The 20760-nt window shown below is 42.9% G+C and overlaps 1 protein-coding gene across 5 annotated transcripts in view; it reads right to left on the minus strand.

The window, feature by feature from the left end:
* Positions 1 to 20760, minus strand: part of CD99L2 (CD99 molecule like 2) — a 210489-nt gene that overhangs the window by 10152 nt on the left and 179577 nt on the right. For all 5 annotated transcript variants that reach the window (XM_050775374.1, XM_050775378.1, XM_050775377.1 and 2 more), the window contains 4 exons: positions 19663 to 19731; positions 19451 to 19534; positions 17950 to 18015; positions 1222 to 1260 (listed from right to left, as the gene is read on the minus strand). In XM_050775374.1, coding sequence (XP_050631331.1) covers positions 1222 to 1260; positions 17950 to 18015; positions 19451 to 19534; positions 19663 to 19731 — 258 coding nt within the window. The remainder of the gene's footprint in view (positions 1 to 1221; positions 1261 to 17949; positions 18016 to 19450; positions 19535 to 19662; positions 19732 to 20760) is intronic.

Consider the following 20760-nt stretch of genomic DNA (forward strand, 5'->3'; position numbering starts at 1 on the left):
CAGTGCTTTCTGTGACTGAGGCCCTGCAGGCTTCCCACTGGGCTACTTCCCCCGGCACCCCAATCTTCATGCTTCATTTCTTCAAATGGCTACACCCCTCTATTGGCCTCACGGTTATCTATTGGAAACGTTCAGGGGGATGGCCAACTCTGAGGCCAGAGTGGGCCAGCACTGTGTCTCCTCATAGTTGCTATGAAATATCTGAGACAGGCCTCAATCAATTTAGAAACTTTATTTTGCCAGGCCAGGCACGGTGGATCATGCCTGTAATCCAGCACTTTGGGAGGCTGAGGTGGGCGGATCACAAGGTCAGGAGATTGAGACCATCCTGGCTAATACGGTGAAACCCCATGTCTACCAAAAAAAAAAAAAAAAAAAAAAAAAAAAAAAAAAAAAATTAGCCAGGCATGGTGGTGGGCGCCTGTAGTCCCAGCTACTTGGGAGGCTGAGGCAGGAGAGTGGCGTGAACCCGGGAGGCAGAGCTTGCAGTGAGCTGACATCATGCCACTGCACTCCAGCCTGGGCGACAGAGCGGAAAAAAAAAAAAAAAAAAAAAAAAAGGACACTTTATTTTGCCAAGGTTAACAACACACCCATGATACAGCCTCAGGAGGTCCTGGCGACATGTGCCAAGGTGGCGGGGGCACAGCTGGTTTTATACATTTAGGGAGACATGAGACATCAATCAAATGTGTAAGATGTACATCGGTTTGATGCGGAAAGGCGGGACAACACAAAGCAGGGGTGGAGGTGGGGTGCTTCCCGGTCATAGGGAGATAAGAGAAAGAGACAAAAGGTTGCATTCTTTTGAGTCCTTGACCAGCCTTTCACTGAATACACAATTTCATCTGGCTCAGTGAATCTGCATTTTTACGTAAGCAATTGGGCAGAGGAAGCAATCAGATATGCATTTGTCTCGGGGCGGGGGGAGCAGAGGGACGGCCCTGTCTCCCTCTGTAAAGATCAGCCAGGGTGAAATTCACAGAACAGTTTCAGGGTAAAGATATTGAGGCCCATAAGAAATTTCCCTGCAGGCAAATTGTGAGGGAGGTATGCAGCTTTTTCCAACTTTGTAGCTATCTTATTTAGGAATAGAATAGGAGGCACGTTTGCCTGATGCAGTTTCTAGATTGACTTTTCCCTTGGCTTAGTGATTTTGGGGTCCTGAGATTCATTTTCCTTTCACATGGCCAACAGGAGCCTCAGGAGTCAGAAACCCACCAGATCCAGGGTCGTCATCGCTGCCGTACCGACCATCACCTGGAGAAAAGACAAAAGCACTTAGTGCCAGCGACCAGTCAGCTCAGGCTCGAGCTCAGGCCTCGGTGAGCTGGATGGCAGTGCTAGCCCTTCCAATCCCACCTATGCGACAAGACCCCAACTCGTGGATCACCCGTAGGCTTCTACTGGACGGCAGTGAGGCCTGCTTTCTTATGCCTACCACCTGCAAAGCCCAGGCCACCAGGTGGAACTTTTTATTATTAAAATGGCAGCCACCTTGCCCTGAGCAGGCCTTGCGTGCCGGGCTCTGTAGGCACAGTATTCTATTTCACCTCTTTGCTCCCAGTGGTGCGGCTGCACATAGTGGCCTCACCATAAGTCGGGGGGTGGGGTGCTGTGCCAGGAAAGCCTGACTCTCAATGCCACCGCCACGGGTCTCTGACGTAGCCACTGCCTCAACTACAGCTGAAGTCGCTCTTGGAACATAAACAAATGTAGGCTCACAATCCCTTATCCACTATTTTGAAATTCAAAAGGATCTGAAGTATCACAGAGATGGAGAACAAATGAATGCTGGCAGGGGCTGGTGAGAGCTGGGAGGGAGGGAGTTAGCTAGGATTATAAATGAGCAACAGGAAGCAACCTTGTGGTGACAGACTGTTCTGTATATTGACTATGGTGGTGGTCACACAAATCACACATGATAGAACTGCAGAGAGTTAAATGCACACACGCACACACACACGCACACAACCCTTCCCCAGACAGCTACTCGCTGAGAAGCCACTGGTGCCATTTCAGTACCTTAATTAGCGCTGAGTTCACCATTCATCCCACCCTCTTCTCAGGGCCGAATGCTCATTAATGGAGGGAGACTGTGTTCCCAGAGCCCGGGGTTCTCAGGGGAAACCGCCCTGGCATAGTGAAGGCAAATGAGCTCCAACGTTTCCTTCACCAATCAAAGAGTCAGGAGGAATGGAGGTTCGTGGATTGTAAAACTGTACCACTCTGTCAGGGTTGGGGGGTGCGGTATTGGTAGCTGGGGAGGCTGTGCACACGTGGGGGTAGGGGGAATATGAGAACTCTCTGTACCTTCCTCTCTATTTTTCTGTGAAACTGAAACTACTCTAAAAAATAAAGCCTATTGGAAAAAAAAGATTCTTGGGGAAAATGAGGTTTGTTATGTTCCCACCTAAGGCTGAATCCTCGAGCTCTGTGTATTGTATAAAGATCCCTGATTGGATATGAATGGTTATTAACAAAGCATTAAAAAAAACAAAAACAAAAAATAAACACACACAATCACTGCTGTTGGAGAAAGCATAACAAACAGGAAGATGGGGGTCACTGTGTGCAGCCAGATCAACAGAGAGGTCCCCTCCGCTGTGCTGGAGGTGGCTGTTGTGATAGCATCCTCTGCTAACGTGTTCATGTCACTAGACTTCTATTTTTCTGGACTCTGAGTTATTCAACCTATTCTTTCACCTCAAGGCAGAAGGAAACAGTGTTCTCAGGTCTCCTTTCCCTTAGGAGTACTTGGCCACAAGGATTCCCAGCAACTTAGACATCACGAGACTGCTGAGCAACAGGCTGTGATAAGAAAGATAAACACGTCAAACCCCTTCCTAATTTCCCCCCAGGGACAAATGGAGAGAAGGGTGACTTTCCCAGCCTTTCAAAAAGACTCAAAGCTCAATAGTCCACAGCTCCAGCAGCTCCTAACTATCTGACCATTTGTGATTGTAGGAGGTCTTATCCTAAGAAGATGGCAAAAATGTGCTTCTCTTCCTCCTCAAAAAAAGTGATCCCATCCTGTGGGCAAGTCTTCTCAGATGGGCATGTGAACGGAAACTACTGTGAGGCTAAGAAACATCTGGAAGAAAAAATGGCCAGTCATCTTAGATCCTTCTGTCCTTTCTCACTACGTAAGCCTGAAGTCAATCACACAGGCCACTGGAGCTAGCCAAGCCGAGGTCATGGCTTTGAGCCATGTTGGGCTACTGAGCTCTGCTTACTTCCTCTAGGCACAGACTGAACCCAGTTACTCTACAAAATGCACACTGTGCAAAAGATGGTGTTGGTGATGAGTCATGGGCATAACATAAAATTATCCAACCCAATGCCATCCATGAAGGTCAGTTCCCAGTAAAGATAACGTGGATGAAGGCATAAAGCACTATAGAAAAATTTAGGGGTAAGGAATTTCTATTATCTTGGGGTAAAAATGATTTCTAAATATGATCCTAAAGCCGGAAACTCAAAACGGAAAAGATCAGATCAGAAGTAAAAACTTCAGTACTAAAAGTGCAAGCAACAAAAGTAAAATTAATTGGGCTTTGTCAAAATTAAAAACCTGTGTGCTTCAAAGGACATCATCAAGAAAGTAGAATGACAACCCACAGAATAGGAGAAAATATTTGCAAAATACATATCTGATAAGGAGCTGGTATTGAGAATATATAAAGAACCCCGTCAGCTCAATAATAAAAAGGCAAATCATTCAATCTAAAAATGGGCAAAGGAAGTGAATTTTTTCTCCAAAGAGACATACAAATGGCCAATAAACACATGAAAAGACGCTCAACACTGCTGGTCATTGGGGAAATGCAAACCAAAACCATAATGAGACACCATCTCATATCCACTAGGATAACTGTAATCCAAAAAAAGAAAAAGGAAAGAAGACAAGGGGAAGGGAGAGAGGGGAAGAAAGGAAGGAGTGTTGGTAAGGATGTGAAGAAATTGGAACCCCTGAACATTGCTAGCAGGCATGTAAAATGGTGCAGCTGCTATGGACAACAGTTTGGTTGCTCCTTAAGAAGTTAAACACGGAGTTACAGCATGACCTAACAATTCCACTTCTAGGTATATACCCAACATAACTGAAAACATATGTCCACATAAACATTTGCATACACATGTTCATCGCAGTATCCATAAAAGCTATGAACAACCCAAAGGTTCATCAACTGATGAATGAATAAATAAAATGTTTATGGAATATATAAGGGTTTCCTAATCTCTAATGTAAAAGGAGTCCTTAAAATATATGAGAAAATATGCAGAAATATGCAGAAATGAGAAAATATGCAGACCCCAGTAAAAAAAAAAATGGGCAAAGGACACAAACAGGCAATTCACAAAATATTTTAAGAGTGTCTAATAAGATATTGAAAAAGTGTTTCACCTCCTTTTAGATTCAAAGAAATGCATATTTAAACAGGATAGCATTTTGCTCTGAACAAATCTGCAAAGATAACAAAACTATAATGCCCAGTGGAGGTGATAATTTGAGAAAACAGGCACCTGTTTACTTACTAGTGGTGGAAATGGAGGTTGGCACAAACTTAATGGAATACCATTCAGCAGTACCACTCAAAGCGTCACATCTTTAGAAGGGTCTGCTTTCTGTGACCCAGCCATTTGACTTCTAGGAAGTTATCTGACAGAAAGAATTAGGGTTGTGCACATTTGGCTAGACAATGTTCATCACAGCACTGTGTAGAGTAGCAAAAAGCTGGGGGGAATCTCTGTACAAAAATAGGGTCCTGGTTAAATAAATTATGGTATATCATAATATAATGTAACCATTGATATAATATTTTAGAATACCCTTTAATGACAGAGAATGATATTCAGTGTATTATTGAATTTAAAAAATGGTTTCAGGATGGCATGATCCCATTTTTATTTAAAAAAAAAATCACAAATATTTACAAACATATGCTTATGCATAGAAAAAGTATTCCAAGCATGCAGTCAGAAATATTACTAGTGATTCTTCCTGGATCATGAAACAACAAGTGTTTTTCATGTAAATTTTAAGAAGTTTTAACTCTGCAAGCCCCATGCAAATCTATCCACCCCTCTTTCCCACAACTGGAGAGAGAACTCAAAGAAGCTATTTCACAGGTCACTGGCAGACTCTTCAGGTTCAGTATGTTTTGTATTCCCACCTGCCTTCTGAGTTCACAATTATATGCCAAAGGGACTACAGTAGCTTTCTAGTACACCAGAAACCTCCCTGCACAGTGCATCACATGCTGCAATTTGCTTTGAGTATAGATACCTATGCATATAGGTAGCTGTATGGACTGCCATAACTCTAGAGACTGCTGCCGTTGCTATAGCCACACCATAGCAATAGGGAACGTCACTGTAGCAATAGTGACCACCGCCATAGCAGGTCTCATAGCTACAGGAACCTCTCTAGCTATAGCAACCACCATAGCTACAGAGGCCCTGTAGAAAGGAGGCATGACCTCAGTGAGAAATTTGTGAATAAGCCCTGCAATCAATGAAAGTGTCAGACCCTCGGCATCTCAGAGACAAAAGACACTGCTATACACATACATGGCAGCCTTGATTCCTACACAGCCATACATCTGCAGGAGGCGGGGATACACCACACGGAGCTGCCCTTCTCTGACAGCAGCACAACCTGGGCTCACAGTGAGTGCCTGACCCACCTGGTTGCCAAGGGCCTGGAGAGTAACGTAATGGTAGGAAGATTATAACTGCTAAGGGGAGATGTTCAAGTATTTAAAGACATCTATAAGTGTTCTAGACTCTTCTAATAGACACACCAAGGGCTTTTAGATATTTTAGAAATGTACTTTCATTATCTAAAAAAATGGCCAAAGTACAAAATAAAAACAACGTTTTAAAAAATGAATAAACGAAGAGAAGAAAAAACTTGCTTCAAATGCCCCATAGTTACCAAGTCAAAGTGAACTGAAAAATCTACCAAAACATGGTTGCCTATGCTAGCCACTGGGAAGGGTACTCCTCACTGTTCCAGAAAGTCTCCAAGGCCCAGATTTTATCCATCCCCTACCACAGGGATGAGAATGCCCTCCCTCTAGGTAATACAATGGGTATCCCCTTCCAATCTGATACAGACCCTTAAAACTCTCCTTGTCTTATGTCAGGCTCCCGAGATACCAGCAAGGTGGTCATCTGGGAGAAAAGCCATGTTCACGCCGTGTTCCCAGATATGTGTTTGGGGAAGGGGAGTCTGAGGGAGCAAGTGGGTCTCTTCACATCACAGAACACCAGAGCCGGGGAGCTGTTCCTCACATCTGAAACATCCTATTTGTTTACATATTATGAAAGCTGAAATGAATGTGGAAATAGGTCCAAAGAAGAGAACTCTCAGGTATCTCTTCTTAGAACTAATCCCATCACAAAGACCCCACCTTCAAGACCTCATGTAACCCAAAGGCCCCACCCTCCAAATACATCCTATTGGGGGTTAGGGTTTCAACACATGAATTTTCAGGAGACACAAACATTTAGTCCATAACAGAAAGGGATCATGAGAGGGCCCAGATACTTGAAAACAATGACTGTAAACACAGTGAAAATGGAAGAGAAATGTTTTCTTCAAAAACCCGAGAGGGTCAATGGATAGACAAAATGTGGTCTAGCCACACAATGGAACATTCGGCCATAAAAAGGAAGGAAATGCTGGTGCGTGCTACAACATAGATGAACATTGACACTGTGCTGAACAGTAAGAACACATGGGCACAGGGAGGGGAACATCACACACCGGGGCCTGTCAGGGGGTGGGGGGTTAGGGGAGGGATAGCATTAGGAGAAATCCCTAATGTAGGTGACGGGTTGATGGGTGCAGCAAACCACCATGGCACGTGTATACCTATGTAACAAACCTGCACATTCTGCACATGCATCCCAGAACTTAAAGTATAAAAAACAAACAAACAAACAAAAAAACGGGGATCAACAGGCTACACTTGGAGGGAACTAATACTCAAAGTTACAGTCAACCAACTGATCATAGTCAGTACCGTCCCCTTTAACCCTGTGAACTGTAAGTGAGGGCGTTCACACTTCACACTTGGGGACATCTCCTGATAGCCTATGTATGCAACCCAGACACATCGGTAACAGAATGTCTGTATCTCTTTAGAAAGAGGGGTTTTTAGTCTTGCCTCAGTGTTTAAGAACTGCATGCTTTGGCCTTAAAAAAATGCCATCTTGGGGTAAAAATGTGACCAATTTGATTCTAACATTTTCAAAATAATTTTTTTCTGATTAAGAAAAATGAGGCAGTGTTTCAGCCCTGTGAACCCACAGTAGTTATGAACAAGCAGTGTATAGCTGAGTGAGCCCAGCATATGGGCTGCTAAATCCAGGAGGTGGTGATCCAAAGAAAGGAATCAGTACAGTAAAATGCTGGGTGCTGCAAAGCAAGTTTCACCTTTAGACCCCGAAGGAGAAGTTCAGGTAGTGCTCCTCTCTTTATGGTGTTCTCTGCAGTGCATGGAGGGTTTGCACTTGGAGCAGACACAAGGCTCACCGTGAAGACATCCATTTCGTACCACCCAAGGCTCCAAGTAGTACCTCTTGAAAGAGCTATCACTAAAACTCTAGCTTTGAGCACTCAGAAGCTTGGGAAAGGTCTACAGATAACGACGGAGAGGGTAAAGCACCTAGCCAGAGCAATGGAGTAGATACTGCCCAGGGGATCCTTAAGGAACACAGAAGGAAGACTCTCCTTCTGGGGACAGGAGAAAGGAAAGCAGCGAATGGCCTCTTTCCCCAGCCAGCAGTGCCCTTGTCCCCATTTGGTTCCTTGTGTTAGTTTATCAAGAGTTTTCTGACCAACAGGCCAGTGAGGGTGATCTGGGAGTGCTAATAACACCCCTCCCAGCTCCTCCTCCCCTCCAGGTTCTTTACCAACTGAGAACAGATGCAAGGAGCCAGAGAAAGATCAAAGGTAAGGCATCTGCTTGATGAAGAGGCTAAAGTACGGCAGCACCCTCAAGAGCAGGGCTTCTGTGTACTAGTTAGAGGACATGGCCTGAGGCCACACGGAAGCTACCTGTTACTTCTCTCCCCTCTCCCTTCTCACGAAAATCATCCCAGAGCTCATGTGAGGGAAAACTGGGCTTACAGAGCAGACACAGAGTTCACCTACTATAAGAGTGCACACTTCCCTAGCTAGCAACACGGTGGGCCCTGGCTCTAGGCACTGCTTTGGGGTTCCAGGAGAAAGCAGCAGGTCATGCCACGATCCCACCAGTAATGTGGCCCGGAGGATCAGCAGGCTCACCCTGGCTTCGCCAATCAAAAGTATCACTCTAGCCTTCACAGGGAGGTGTGACAGAGAAGGCAGAAAGCAAAGCTGAGTGTTTGCTCCGCAGTCCTCATGCCAGCAAACTTGCATGGAGGTGTCAGGGACACACAGGAAGCCCAGTCTAGCAGAAGCTAAAAAGATAAACACCACCCGCTGTGGTTGAGAATGACATGTGCTATCCTGGACCAGCGGAATGATAGAAGCTCTAGGAGAGCCCAGGGGCAGGAGATGGAAGCTGTGCTGCAGAGCCGAGAGTGGGCAGGGAGACGGGGCCACAGATGCGGGCAGCCTCCTGAGAGGAGGGGATCACCAGCGATGGGTAACTTAGCACTTGCTCGAGGATGAGTGGGAATTCACATGGTGGAAGGCACGCAGTTTAGACCGAGGAACGTCATGTGCAGGCACTGGCATATGTACCTCCTGGCCTTTCTCCATGTTTGGAGATGACAGGAACCTGGTGGTCTAGGGCAGAAAGAACATGTCAGCAGACTAAGGGGCTTGAACTTATCTTGTAAAGCAGTGGGGAACCACTAAAGAGGCTTTTGTTGTTGTTCCTGTTTCTTTAATTTTTTTCACCAACATCTAATTAAGAAAAATTTCAAACATACAAAAAAATTTAAAACTTCGTGTAGTGAACATCCATATTCCCAGCACGTAGACTTGTAATTAACATTTTGCATCACTCAGTTTATCTTGTCTGCCATCTCTCTTGTCCATCAATCTTATTTTTGTGACATATTTCAAAGTTACAGACATCAGTGTACCTCAACCTATCGTTACCTAGCATTTTACATTCGCTTATGATTCCTTTTTTTTTTTTTTTTTTTTTTTTTTTTTTTGAGACGGAGTCTCGCTCTGTCGCCCAGGCTGGAGTGCAGTGGCCAGATCTCGGCTCACTACAACCTCCGCCTCCCGGGTTTACGCCATTCTCCTGCCTCAGCCTCCCGAGTAGCTGGGACTACAGGCGCCCGCCACCTCGCCTGGCTAGTTTTTTGTATTTTTTAGTAGAGACGGGGTTTCACCGGGTTAGCCAGGATGGTCTCGATCTCCTGACCTTGTGATCCGCCCGTCTCGGCCTCCCAAAGTGCTGGGATTACAGGCTTGAGCCACCGTGCCCGGCCATGATTCCTTTTTTAAGGTAAAATGTACATACAGTGAAACACATAAATCTTCCACGTACCAGTGGATAACTTTTGACAGATGCACACAACTATGAAACCGAGACCCCTATCGAGACACAGAGCAGAACCATCACCCCAGAAAGTGATGCCCAGTTGATCTTATTCACACACCTGACTCCTGCAGCCACAGGTCTCATTTCTATCATTACAGCTTACTTTTGTCTGTAGTGGAAGTTCATATAATTGGGCTCATATAATATGTACTCTTTTCTCATTGGCCTCTTTTACTCAGCATGTTGGTTTTGACATTTATCCATGCTGTCGTATCAGTAGCTCTTCCCATTGTATAAATATATAAATGTATCACAGTTTCTCATCAATTCTCCTATTGATACCTGGCTGTCTCCAGGTTCTGTTTCTGGTTTTTGCTATCGTAGATCAAGCAATGAGCATTTTTTTATGTCTTTTTTCGCTGTTGTTGGAAGGGGGCAGAACATAGCTCCCATTTCTCTTGAATAGGGAATGAAATTGCTGGGTCACTGGGTAGGTCTATGGTAGTTTTAGAAGAAACTTTACATCCCTACCAACGATGTATGAGAATTGCAGTCACTCCACCTCTTCATCAACATTTGATACTACCTTTTAAATTTTAGTTATTCTGGAGGATGCATGGTGGTATCTCATTGTGGTTTAATTTGTATTTTCCCAAAGAACAGTGATTTTGTTTTTTTGTTTGTTTGTTTGCTTGTTTTTAATTTTAGGTTCAGGGATACATGTGCAGGTTTGCTATACAGGTAAATTGTGTGTCATGGGGGTTTGTTGTACAGATTATTTCATCATCCAGGTATTAAGCCTAGTATTCATTAGTTATTTTTCCTGATCCTCTCCCTCCTCCCACCCTCCACCCCCTGATAGGCCCCAGTGTGTGCTGTTCCCCTCTATGTGTCTATGTGTTCTCATCATTGAGCTCCCACTTGTAAGTGAGAACATGCGGTATCTGATTTTCTGCTCCTGAGTTAGTTTGCTTAGGATAATGGCTTCCAGCTCCATCTATGTTGTTACATAGGACATGATCTCATTTTTTTATGGCTGTGCAGTATTTCATGGTGTATATGTACCACATTTTCTTCCTCCAGTCCTCCGTTGATGGGCACTTAGGTTGATTCCGTGTCTTTGCTACTGTGAATAGTGCTGCAGTGAACATACACATGCATTTGTCTTTATGACAGAGCAATTTATGTTTGGGTATATACTAAATAATGGGATTGCTGGGTCAAATGGTAATTCTGTTTTAAGTTCTTTGAGAAATCACCAAACTTTTTTCAACACTGGCTGAACTGATTTACATTCCCACCAGTAGTGCAAAAGTGTTCCCCTTTCTCCACAACCTTACCAGCATTTGTTATTTTTTGACTTTTTGATAACAGCCATTCTGACTGGTGTAAGAAGGTATCTCATTGTGGTTTTGATTTGCATTTCTCTAATGATTGGTGATGTTAAGCTTTTTTTCATATGCTTGCTGGCCGCATGTATGTCTTCTTTTCAGAAATGTCTGTTCATGTCTTTTGCCCACTGTTTAATGGGATGGCTTGTTCTTGGCTAGTAAATTTGTTTAAGTTCCTTATAGATTCTGGATATTAGACCTTTGTTGGATGCATAGTTTGCAAACATTTTCTCACATTCTATAGGTTGTCTGTTTACTCTGTTGAAAGTTTCTTTTGCTGTGCAGAAGCTCTTTAGTTTGACTAGGTCCCATGTGTCAATTTTTGGTTTTGTTGCAATTGCTTTTGGCGTCTTTGTCATGAAGATTTTGTCAGGTCCTATGAGCAGAATAGTATTGCCTAACTTGTCTTCAGGGTTTTCATAGATTTGGGTTTTACATTTAAGTCTTTAATCCATCTTGAGTTGATTCTTGTATACAGCAAAAAGGTAGGGGTCCAGCTTCAATCTTCTGCATATGGCCAGTCAGTTATCCCAGCACCATTTATTGAATAAAGAGTCCTAACCAACCCAAATGTCCATCAATGATAGACTGGATTAAGAAAATGTGGCACATATACACCATGGAATACTATGCAGCCAGAAAAAAGGCTGAGTTAATGTCCTTTGTAGCAACATGGATGAAGCTGGAAACCATCATTCTGAGCAAACTATCACAAGGACAGAAAACCAAACACACCATGTTCTCACTCATAGGTGGGAATTGAACAATGAGAACACTTGGACACAGGGTGGGGAACATCACACACCGGGGCCTGTTGTAGGGTGGGAGGAGCGGGGAGGGATAGCATTAGGAGATATACCTAATGTAAATGACGAGTTGATGGGTGCAGCACACCAACATGGCACATGTATACATATGTAATAAACCTGCACGTTGTGCACACGTACCCTAGAACTTAAAGTCTAATAATAATAATTTTTTTAAAAAAGAGTCCTTTCCCCACTGCTTGTTTTGTCAATTTTGTTGAAGATCAGATGGTTGTAGGTCTGTGGCGTTTTTTGTATGTTCTCTATTCTGTTCCACTGGTCTATGTGTCTGTTTTTGTACCAGTACCATGCTGTTTTGGTTACTGTAACAGGACACAATATAAAAAGAAAACGTCAGGTCGATATCATTGATGAACATAGATGCAAAAATCCTCAACAAAACACCAGCAAATTGAATCCAGCAGCACATCAAAAAGCTAATCCAACACGATCAAGTAGGCTTTATCCCTGGGATGCAAGATTGGTTCAACCCACATAAATTATTTTGAACATCATGTAACATCCTTTGTGATGTGTCTGTTCAAATCCTATGCTCATTTTTTAATTGGACTGTGTCTTTTCATTGTTACACAGTATTTTTTAAACAGAGGAATGACAGGGTCAGATTCATGTTCTTGATGGTTCTCTCTTGCAGCTGCAAGGAGGACAAACTGGAGCAAAGATACCAGTTAAGAGGTTAAGGTCACCACTCTTAACCACTTAGCTGGTCATCCCAAGGGAGGGTGAAGATGGCCTGGGCTTGAGGGGAGATAAAGAGAAAGAATAATCTAGATTTACAAGATACCAGGGGAAAGACTTCTGGCATGAGACAGTGAGGAGATCAACAAATCCTCTCTTCAAAAAGCAACTATAAACCTAGACAAAAAGTTAGTCATTTCAGGGAAGTAATTTGATTTCAGTAAAAGCAGCTTGAGTCCATGGCATTTTTACCCAAGGCTGCTCTCATTTTTCCCTTCCCTAAGTCTGTTGGCAGATTGTTCAGCCAGAGCAAACACCAGCAGTAGTGTATGACTGCTAGGTCATATGGCAAGTCTATGTTGAACTTACAAGAAACTGTCAAGCTCTCTTCCAAAGTGGCAGTACCATTTTGCATTCTCACAAACAATGAATGAGCATTCTTGCCACTCTGCATCCTCATCAGCAATTGATACTATCAGCTTTTTGGATTTTAGACATTCTAACGGGTGTGTAGTGGTATCTTGTTTTCATTTATATTTCCCTAGTGAGAAATGACGTTGAATATGTTATTTTCCTATTTTATATTCTTCTTTGGTGAAGTCTGTTCATATTTTTTGCCCATTTAAAAATTGGGGTTGAGTTCTTATTGTTGACTTTTATGAATTTATTTATTTATTTATTTTTTGAGACGGAGTCTCACTCTGTCACCCAGGCTGGAGTGTGGTGGCGCAATCTCAGCTCACTGCAACCTCCACCTCCCAGGTTCAAGCGATTCTCCTGCCTCAGCCTCCCGAGTAGCTGGGACTACAGGCACTCGCCACCACGCCCGGTTAATTTTTTGTATTTTTAGTAAAGACGGGGTTTCACCGTGTTAGCCAGGATGGTCTCGATCTCCTGACCTCGTGACCTGCCTGCATCGGCCTCCCGAAGTGCTGGGATTATAGGCCTGAGCCACTGCGCCTGGCCTATGAATTCTTTATATCATCTGAATACAAGTCCTTTATCGGGTATATGATTTTGCAAATAGTTTCTCCAAATCTGTGGCTTGTCTTTTTCTTTTCTTCATAGTGTTGTTCATAGAACAAAAGTATAAAGTATTATGTGTATGTCTACACAGAAACCTGTACGTAATGTTTAAAAATGTTGGCCAGATGCGGGGGCTCACGCCTGTAATCCCAGCACTTTGGGAGGCCAAGGCGGGCGGATCACAAGGTCAGGAGATTGAGACCATCCTGGCTAACGTGGTGAAACCCCGTCTCTACTAAAAATACAAAAAAAAAAAATTAGCTCGGCACAGTGGCGGGTGCCTGTAGTCCCAGCTACTAGGCAGACTGAGGCAGGAGAATGGCGTGAACCTGGGAGGCAGAGCTTGCAGTGAGCTGAGATCGCGCCACTGCATTCCAGCCCGGGCGACTGAGCGAGACTCCGTCTCAAAAAAAAAAAAAAAAGTTTATAGCTGGGCGCAGTGGCTCACACACCTGTATACCAGCATATTGGGAGGCCAAGGCAGGAGAATCACCTGAGCCCAGGAGCTCGAGACCACCCTGGGCAACATAGCAAGATCCCATCCCTACAAAAATTTTAAAAGTTAGTCAAATATGGTGGTACGTATCTGTGGTCCCAGATACTCAGGAGGCTGAGGTGGAAGGATTGTTTGAGATCAGGAGGTCAATGCTTCAGTGAACTGTGTTTGCATTATTGCATTCCAGGCTGGGCAACAGAGTGAGATCCTATCTAAAAAAAAAAATGTTTATGGCAGCTTTATTCATATTCACCCCAGACTGGAAGCAACCAAGATGTCCTTCAGCAGGTGAATGGATAAACAAAGTGGTACATCCATACAATGGGATATTGTTCAATGCTAAAAAGAACAAACTACCAAGCTATGAAAAAACACAAAAGAACTTTAAATGCATATTGCTAAGTGAAAGAAGCTAGTCTGAAAAGCCTATATACTGCATGGGTCCAATTATATGGCATTCTGGATAAGGTAAAACTATAGAGAAATAAACAAATAAGTGGTTGCACTAATAGAAAATAGATTAGGGTTGAGGGAAGGGGGAGTGGCTGACTATCAAGGGCATATACAGAAGTCCTTGTATGGTGAGGAAACTGTTCTGTATGGTACTTGGGGGGTGGACATGTGACTCTATGCATTTGCCAAAACCCATAGAACTATATGTTACAAAGAGTGAACTTTAATGCCTACAAGCAAAAGAACAAAACATCAACCAGGTGGGTGGGGGACTCCCAGGATAGAAAGGAGACTATGACAAATGAATCTAACTCCATTATAAATGGGTGGCATAACTGTACTGAATGGATGAGGAAGGTAAAGGAATCGACCTAAGCAACTTTGAAAAACAGTATTTTGACTGGAAACTGTAAGGTAAAGACAAAAGAAACTGAACATAAACACTGGACTCTAGTTGGTAAAGTTGTTTCTCCTGGGGGTATGAGTTAGCAATTCTGATGCTCTAAATGTGTATACCTGAATTGAGTAAGATAGTAAATAGATGACAGGTAGTAGAAGCTAGGTGTCTCACTGTCAGAGAGGAAAGTTATAGGTAAGCAAGAAAGGAAGATCAAAATAATCCTTCTGGCACTGGATTACAGTTGGAGATATAAGTATGAAGTCATGTTTAGGTTATATACCTGCTGATGGTTAAAAGAAATTATTTGGATATGTGTGTATATATGGTGTTATGTACTGAACATTTGTATCCCTTCTCAAGGTCATATTTCGTTAAAGTCCTAACCTCCAATGTGATGATATTAGGAGGTGGGGTCTTTGGGAGTTAATTAGGTCATGAAGGCCAACCCCTCATGATAGGATTAGGACCTTTATAAGACGAGACACCAGAGCTTTCTCCCTACTCTGTCCTCTCCACCAATCAGGGATACAACAAGAAGACAGCCATCTCCAAAACAGGATGCAGATCCTCACTAGATACTGGATCTATCAGTGACTTGATCTTGGACTTCCCAGCCTCTAGAACTGTGAGAAACAAATGTCTGTTGCTTAATTATGACCCAGTCTGTGGTAATTTGTCATAACAGCCTGAAGTAAGACACATGGGTTAGTATATATACATATATTTCCTATTTCCTACCTCTGTCTGCTTAGACAGTCTAGAAGTAGTGATATACCACTAGGCAATGAATACTCAAATCTTGATTTCTAATACCATTCTCTTCCCCAGTGAAAAAGAATGACATACAGAATTGGACACCAAGGAAATAAATCCAAGAGGCAACAGTGTTCAGAAAGAAGTAGTGAATGAGACTCATGAATGAGACCAGTCAATGAGTGAGAAAGGGCCCAGAAGAAAGAATGTTAAGGAGAAGGGGATCATCAAAGTCAAATGCTACAGAGGCCACACAGGACAGAGGGCTGTGACCATCAGGAAACCATTGGGAACCACTGGGAACCTAGAGCTTGCATACTCTAGGATATACATGGCAAGGGGGCCATGAGGAGTTGAAACATTGGCCTCAAATTTCTCAAAGTGCTATGGAAAGCAGTCTGTTGGTAGAAATGGGAGACAATCAGAGTCCTGCCCAGGCTGGGCAGGAAGGAAATAAGGGTGGAGGAGGAGGGCTTATAGGCCATCACCTTCTTAGAGAAAGGCAATAGGACCTGTTGATAAAAGACTGTCATCGTCACCTATAGGCAAAATGTGGGGCTTCTACAGGGTCAATAAGAGGCCTTCTTGAGAAAAAAGTCCACAACAAATAATGTATTATTTTGAAAATATACTCCAAAAGTATAGCTGAATCTATGTGCCTAAGACCCAAGCCTGAAAAATGCATTAATTAGGATTCTTTTTATGCTGAAGATCATAATTTATTGAAATGTGATATTTTACCTTTGCTCACGGCATTAGCATATTTTTGTGTAAAGGACAGTATCTGAGAATTCCATGGTGTGCTTATCATAACCATGTTTCAGTTTCACACTTGTCCTTTTTTCCATGACTCCCTTTATCTTCTTTTCCTGACACCTATAATGGCAGAGGGTATAACTTAAGCTAACAATTGATTATTCTTTACAAGAGAAGTTCAAATATGAGCCTAATTAAAGAATTTCTGAACACTTCTTCCTTGCTAAAACATGCACTTTTAATAAGGAAAAGCCCCTGACATGCCATTCAGACTTTCATTCATGTGTGTGCTTACATGTGTGCCTACTGCTCTCATTTCACCATCTGGAAATACCACTTATCACCCAGGAGTAATTGGCCAATTTGCTGGATTTACCCTTTAAATGTTCCATGTTCTCCTGACACCTGTGGGTTTCATTTAGAGGCTTTTTGTGCTTTTTAGTAGAGATGACTCTGTCTGGAAAGGTGTTTCGAAGGACAAATTTAACTATGGTATCCTTTAATCAGAAGAGAACACTATTGCCGTATGAAAGGCACACCGTTCTCGCAAGAAAAGAGAAAACACTAGTAACCACAGCCAAGACTGTGGGGAGTATATCAGAGTTACAACCAGATACACCCATAACTTGTCACACTTATAACCGGGTGTAATAGCAATTTGCCATTGCAACAGGTTACAACCAGAGTTACCACCACAGCTTACCATCGTAACATGTTGCTATCACAACAGATTACAACCACAAGTTACAATCACAATGGGTTACAACCACAAGTTACAATCACTAGCTTGTCTTGCTACATCAACAAATCTGGCTAATATTCCCTTCATACTTCATACTTGATGTATACTATGATAAAAGGTTGAAATCTTTGGTCACTTGGAGAATTAACACGATCTGGCCTTGGGGAGGACATGACTATTCTGGGGTAACATGAGGGAACTTCTTTGTGGTGATGGAACAGTTCTGCCTCCTAATTATGGTAATGGTTACTCAAATCTACACACATAACATTTTTATAGACCTACCCACACTCGCTCACACACGCACATCTGAATGCATGCAAAATCTGATGCAATCTGAACAAAGTCTATAGCTGATTTAACAATACTGTACTAGTGTTGACTTCCTGGTTTTGACAATGACTAAGGTTATGTAAGGAGAAGCTAGGTGAAGTGTACACAGGAACTCTCTAGAACTATTTTTACAACTTCTTGTGAGAACCATTTCAAAATAAAAAGGTATTTTAAAAGACATCTGACTTGCTATGGGTCTCTTAAAAAAATGCTTGTCATGATGAGTTTGCTCCTCCCATCCCAAGAGTGAGTGAGTCTCTCGAGGTTGAGAGGGCTGTTTTCAGAGTCCACTGGCCCCCAGTTATTGTCATTGGTGGTGTTGCCTCGGCAAATAGGCTTCAGCCAGCATGAAACTTGAACCTATCAGCACTGCTGCTTAAGGAACATCAGGGGAAATGTGGGGCTTTTCCAAGATGGCTTATAAATCCCCCCCTTGAACTGCATCACTCACGTCATTCTGAATGAACCCCAGTTGGCAGGCTGGGATGTCTGGGAACTACCACTCATTTCCCAGCGGCTCCATTAATCTGGTTGCTGCATAATCACCTTTTTCACCAGAATAAGGGTTGTGTTGGCACAAATCAATGCTCCTACCTTTACCCTTGTCAGGTTTGTATTCTCCACCCCCTACTATGTCTTCAAGATCCTTGTCTGAAAAACCTGGAGAAAATAAAACATACATTTCAATGACAAGAAAAAAAATCAGCAACAAGAAACTTGTGTTAATGTTGCCCAGGATTCAGAAAATGATTGCCAGTTCCACTTAAGAATGCCCTTCATGAAATTCTAAGAGGCCCTCCCAGACCCCCTTCCACTGGTGTACATGTCCCGCATAATGTCCCACCACTCTGAGTATGAGTAGAACCATGGATAGGATGGCTACCACTCCCGTGATTAGGTTAGATTACATGCCAAAGGTGAAGGGACTTTGCAGAGGTAATTAAGGTACCAAATCAATTTGACTTTGCATTAATCAAAAAGGAGATTATCCTAGATGGGCATGACTTAATCAGGTGATATCCTCAAAAGCAGGTTCAGGCCTTCTCTGAGCTCAGACACGAGAAGCAACAGAGTCAGTCGGTCTCTCCTCCTTTCTCCCCTACCAACCCCTCTGTCGGTCATTCTCCTGCTGGTCTTAAAGCAGCAAGCAGTCATTATTTCTACAGCTGCAAGGGAGTGCACTGTCAACAACCAATTGAGCTTGGAAGGGAACCCAACCTCAGACGAGACCCCAGCCCTCACCAACACCTTGACTGCAACTATATGAGCTCCTGAGCAGAACACTCAGCTTAGCTGTTCCTCAACTCCGGACCAAAGGAAACAGTAAGATAATAAATGGGTGTTGTCTTAACTCAGAGTTTCTGATTTTTGTTATGCAGCAAGGAAACTGATACAAGGAAACAGAAAATTTATGAACGAGTAAAAGATCCATTGAAAGGACAAGAGAGTCCCACAGAACCAAGTGTGGAAAGTGTACTGATAGACTTTCACACTCCACACTACGCTTAACCTGTAAGAAACAACCGCTTTTGTTGGGGCCAAGTTTTGATGTCCTATCCAAGATTAGCCACAAGGATCTGAAAAGTCTGTGAAAATATTCTTCCCTTTCCCTACTGAGTATGGGTGTGAGGCCAGATTTCCTTCATATACTTCAACCAAAACATCATCTCGCGATGGAATAAAGTGCCTGTGAAAATCCAGCTGCTTCCATCCAGCCAGACATGAGAGAAATCTGCAAAAATGTAACATCATGTCGCTCTCCTCAATACAAGTTTTCGTCTTGCAAGCATAGTTATTTCTCATAAAAATGTTATTTATGTTAAATGTATGGGGTTTAATGTTGCTCATTTTAGATTAATAAAGTCTTTCGGTTTTAAATTCTAAGATGATGAGTATTGATAAACGTGACCCACATAAGCAAAATCTCTTGAGATCTCAATGATTTCGGGAGTCCCGAGACCAAAAAAGTTTGAGTACCACCATGATAGGGTTCTCCAGTGATATGAAGTGCCTCCAGCTCTGCCAGGCCCAGGCTGGCTCTGTCTCTGTGGGATGACGTAATTAATGAGACAGAACCAGACCAGGTGGGACTTACCTCCTCCTCCAGCAATCGGTTTCCTGCGGCCATCATCTCGATCATTTCGATCATCCAAGGCATCAGCCAAGTCAAAATCATTTCCTTCATGGGATCCCAAAATAAAAGAAATACTCAATTAGTTCATCTATGGGTAGCTCATTTGGATCCTGTCTCAGAGGGAGCCCCATGGGATCCTTCCCTTACTGCTCTCCTCAGAGCGGCCTCCTTACCTAAAGTATTTGCTGGAGCTCTGGTGGTTACTGGCCTCTTGGTCGTGGTGGTTACCTGGTTCCATTTCTCTAAAAGCGGAAGAGAGGACAGTAAAGGGAGCACATTTAGGAACAAAATGTAGCAGCTATTCATGTCTCAGGGAAGTTACATCATGAATATTCTTGTCTTGGTCCTTGAGGCTCCTATAGCACCTCTAAATAATCACTTTGAGATGGATGACAAGGAGATATAAAAGGCTTCAATGACATGGGTTCTGTTCACTTTTCTTCAGGGGATGGGGGTTATGAGGCAGACATAGTCCCACATGTGGCCAGGTAAGTGGTAAAGCTGGGACTTGAGCCCGGATCTGTGAGAGACGACCAAATGGACTGAGGAGTTCTAGAGTTTGAGCACAAGTGCTTGAGAGCTCCAAGCCTTGGTTCTACCACTGTCAACCTGGCACTTGAACTATAGCTAATCCTGCCCAGGGATGGACAGATTGAGGTTGCATTCCCAGTGAACTGTTTTAGTATCTTATACACAGCAAGTGGTTACAACACACATATATATAATTTTATAAAACTGTGGTTACTGTTATAAACATTAGGTCTCTGGGCTCAACCAGATTCCTTTCAAATATGGACTTCTTTCACACCAATTACACAGATGGCATTCATACATTTTCCAATTGATTCTTTTCTTGAACTTTAGAAGACTGTGCTGTAACTGTTCTCACTATTGAAGTTAATAGACGGAAAAGACAAAGATAGTGCTATATACAGCAAGTACCTGGGAGAGAAACAGCAATGTATGTGGGGAAAAAAACCTAAATGAGTTTTACAGAGCAATAATGTGATATCCAAACTGCCTAGGGACATTTAAAATGTATTGCCTATCATTTTTTGATAGACCTTCGGTGTTGTCTGTGGATCAAAGAAATGCAGGTCTGAATCTTCTGCAAAGAAAGTACAAAAACAATACAGTAAGTCAAGTCATGACCCAACAGTTCTCAGATAGAATAAAGAGGGATATTACAAAATGATAAAAGGACCAATCTAGCAGGAAGACATAATCATCCTGAAAGTGTGTGCACCTAACAATAGAGTGTCTAGACACAT

Source organism: Macaca thibetana, chromosome X (genome assembly GCF_024542745.1).
Source record: "Macaca thibetana thibetana isolate TM-01 chromosome X, ASM2454274v1, whole genome shotgun sequence".
NCBI lineage: Eukaryota > Metazoa > Chordata > Mammalia > Primates > Cercopithecidae > Macaca > Macaca thibetana.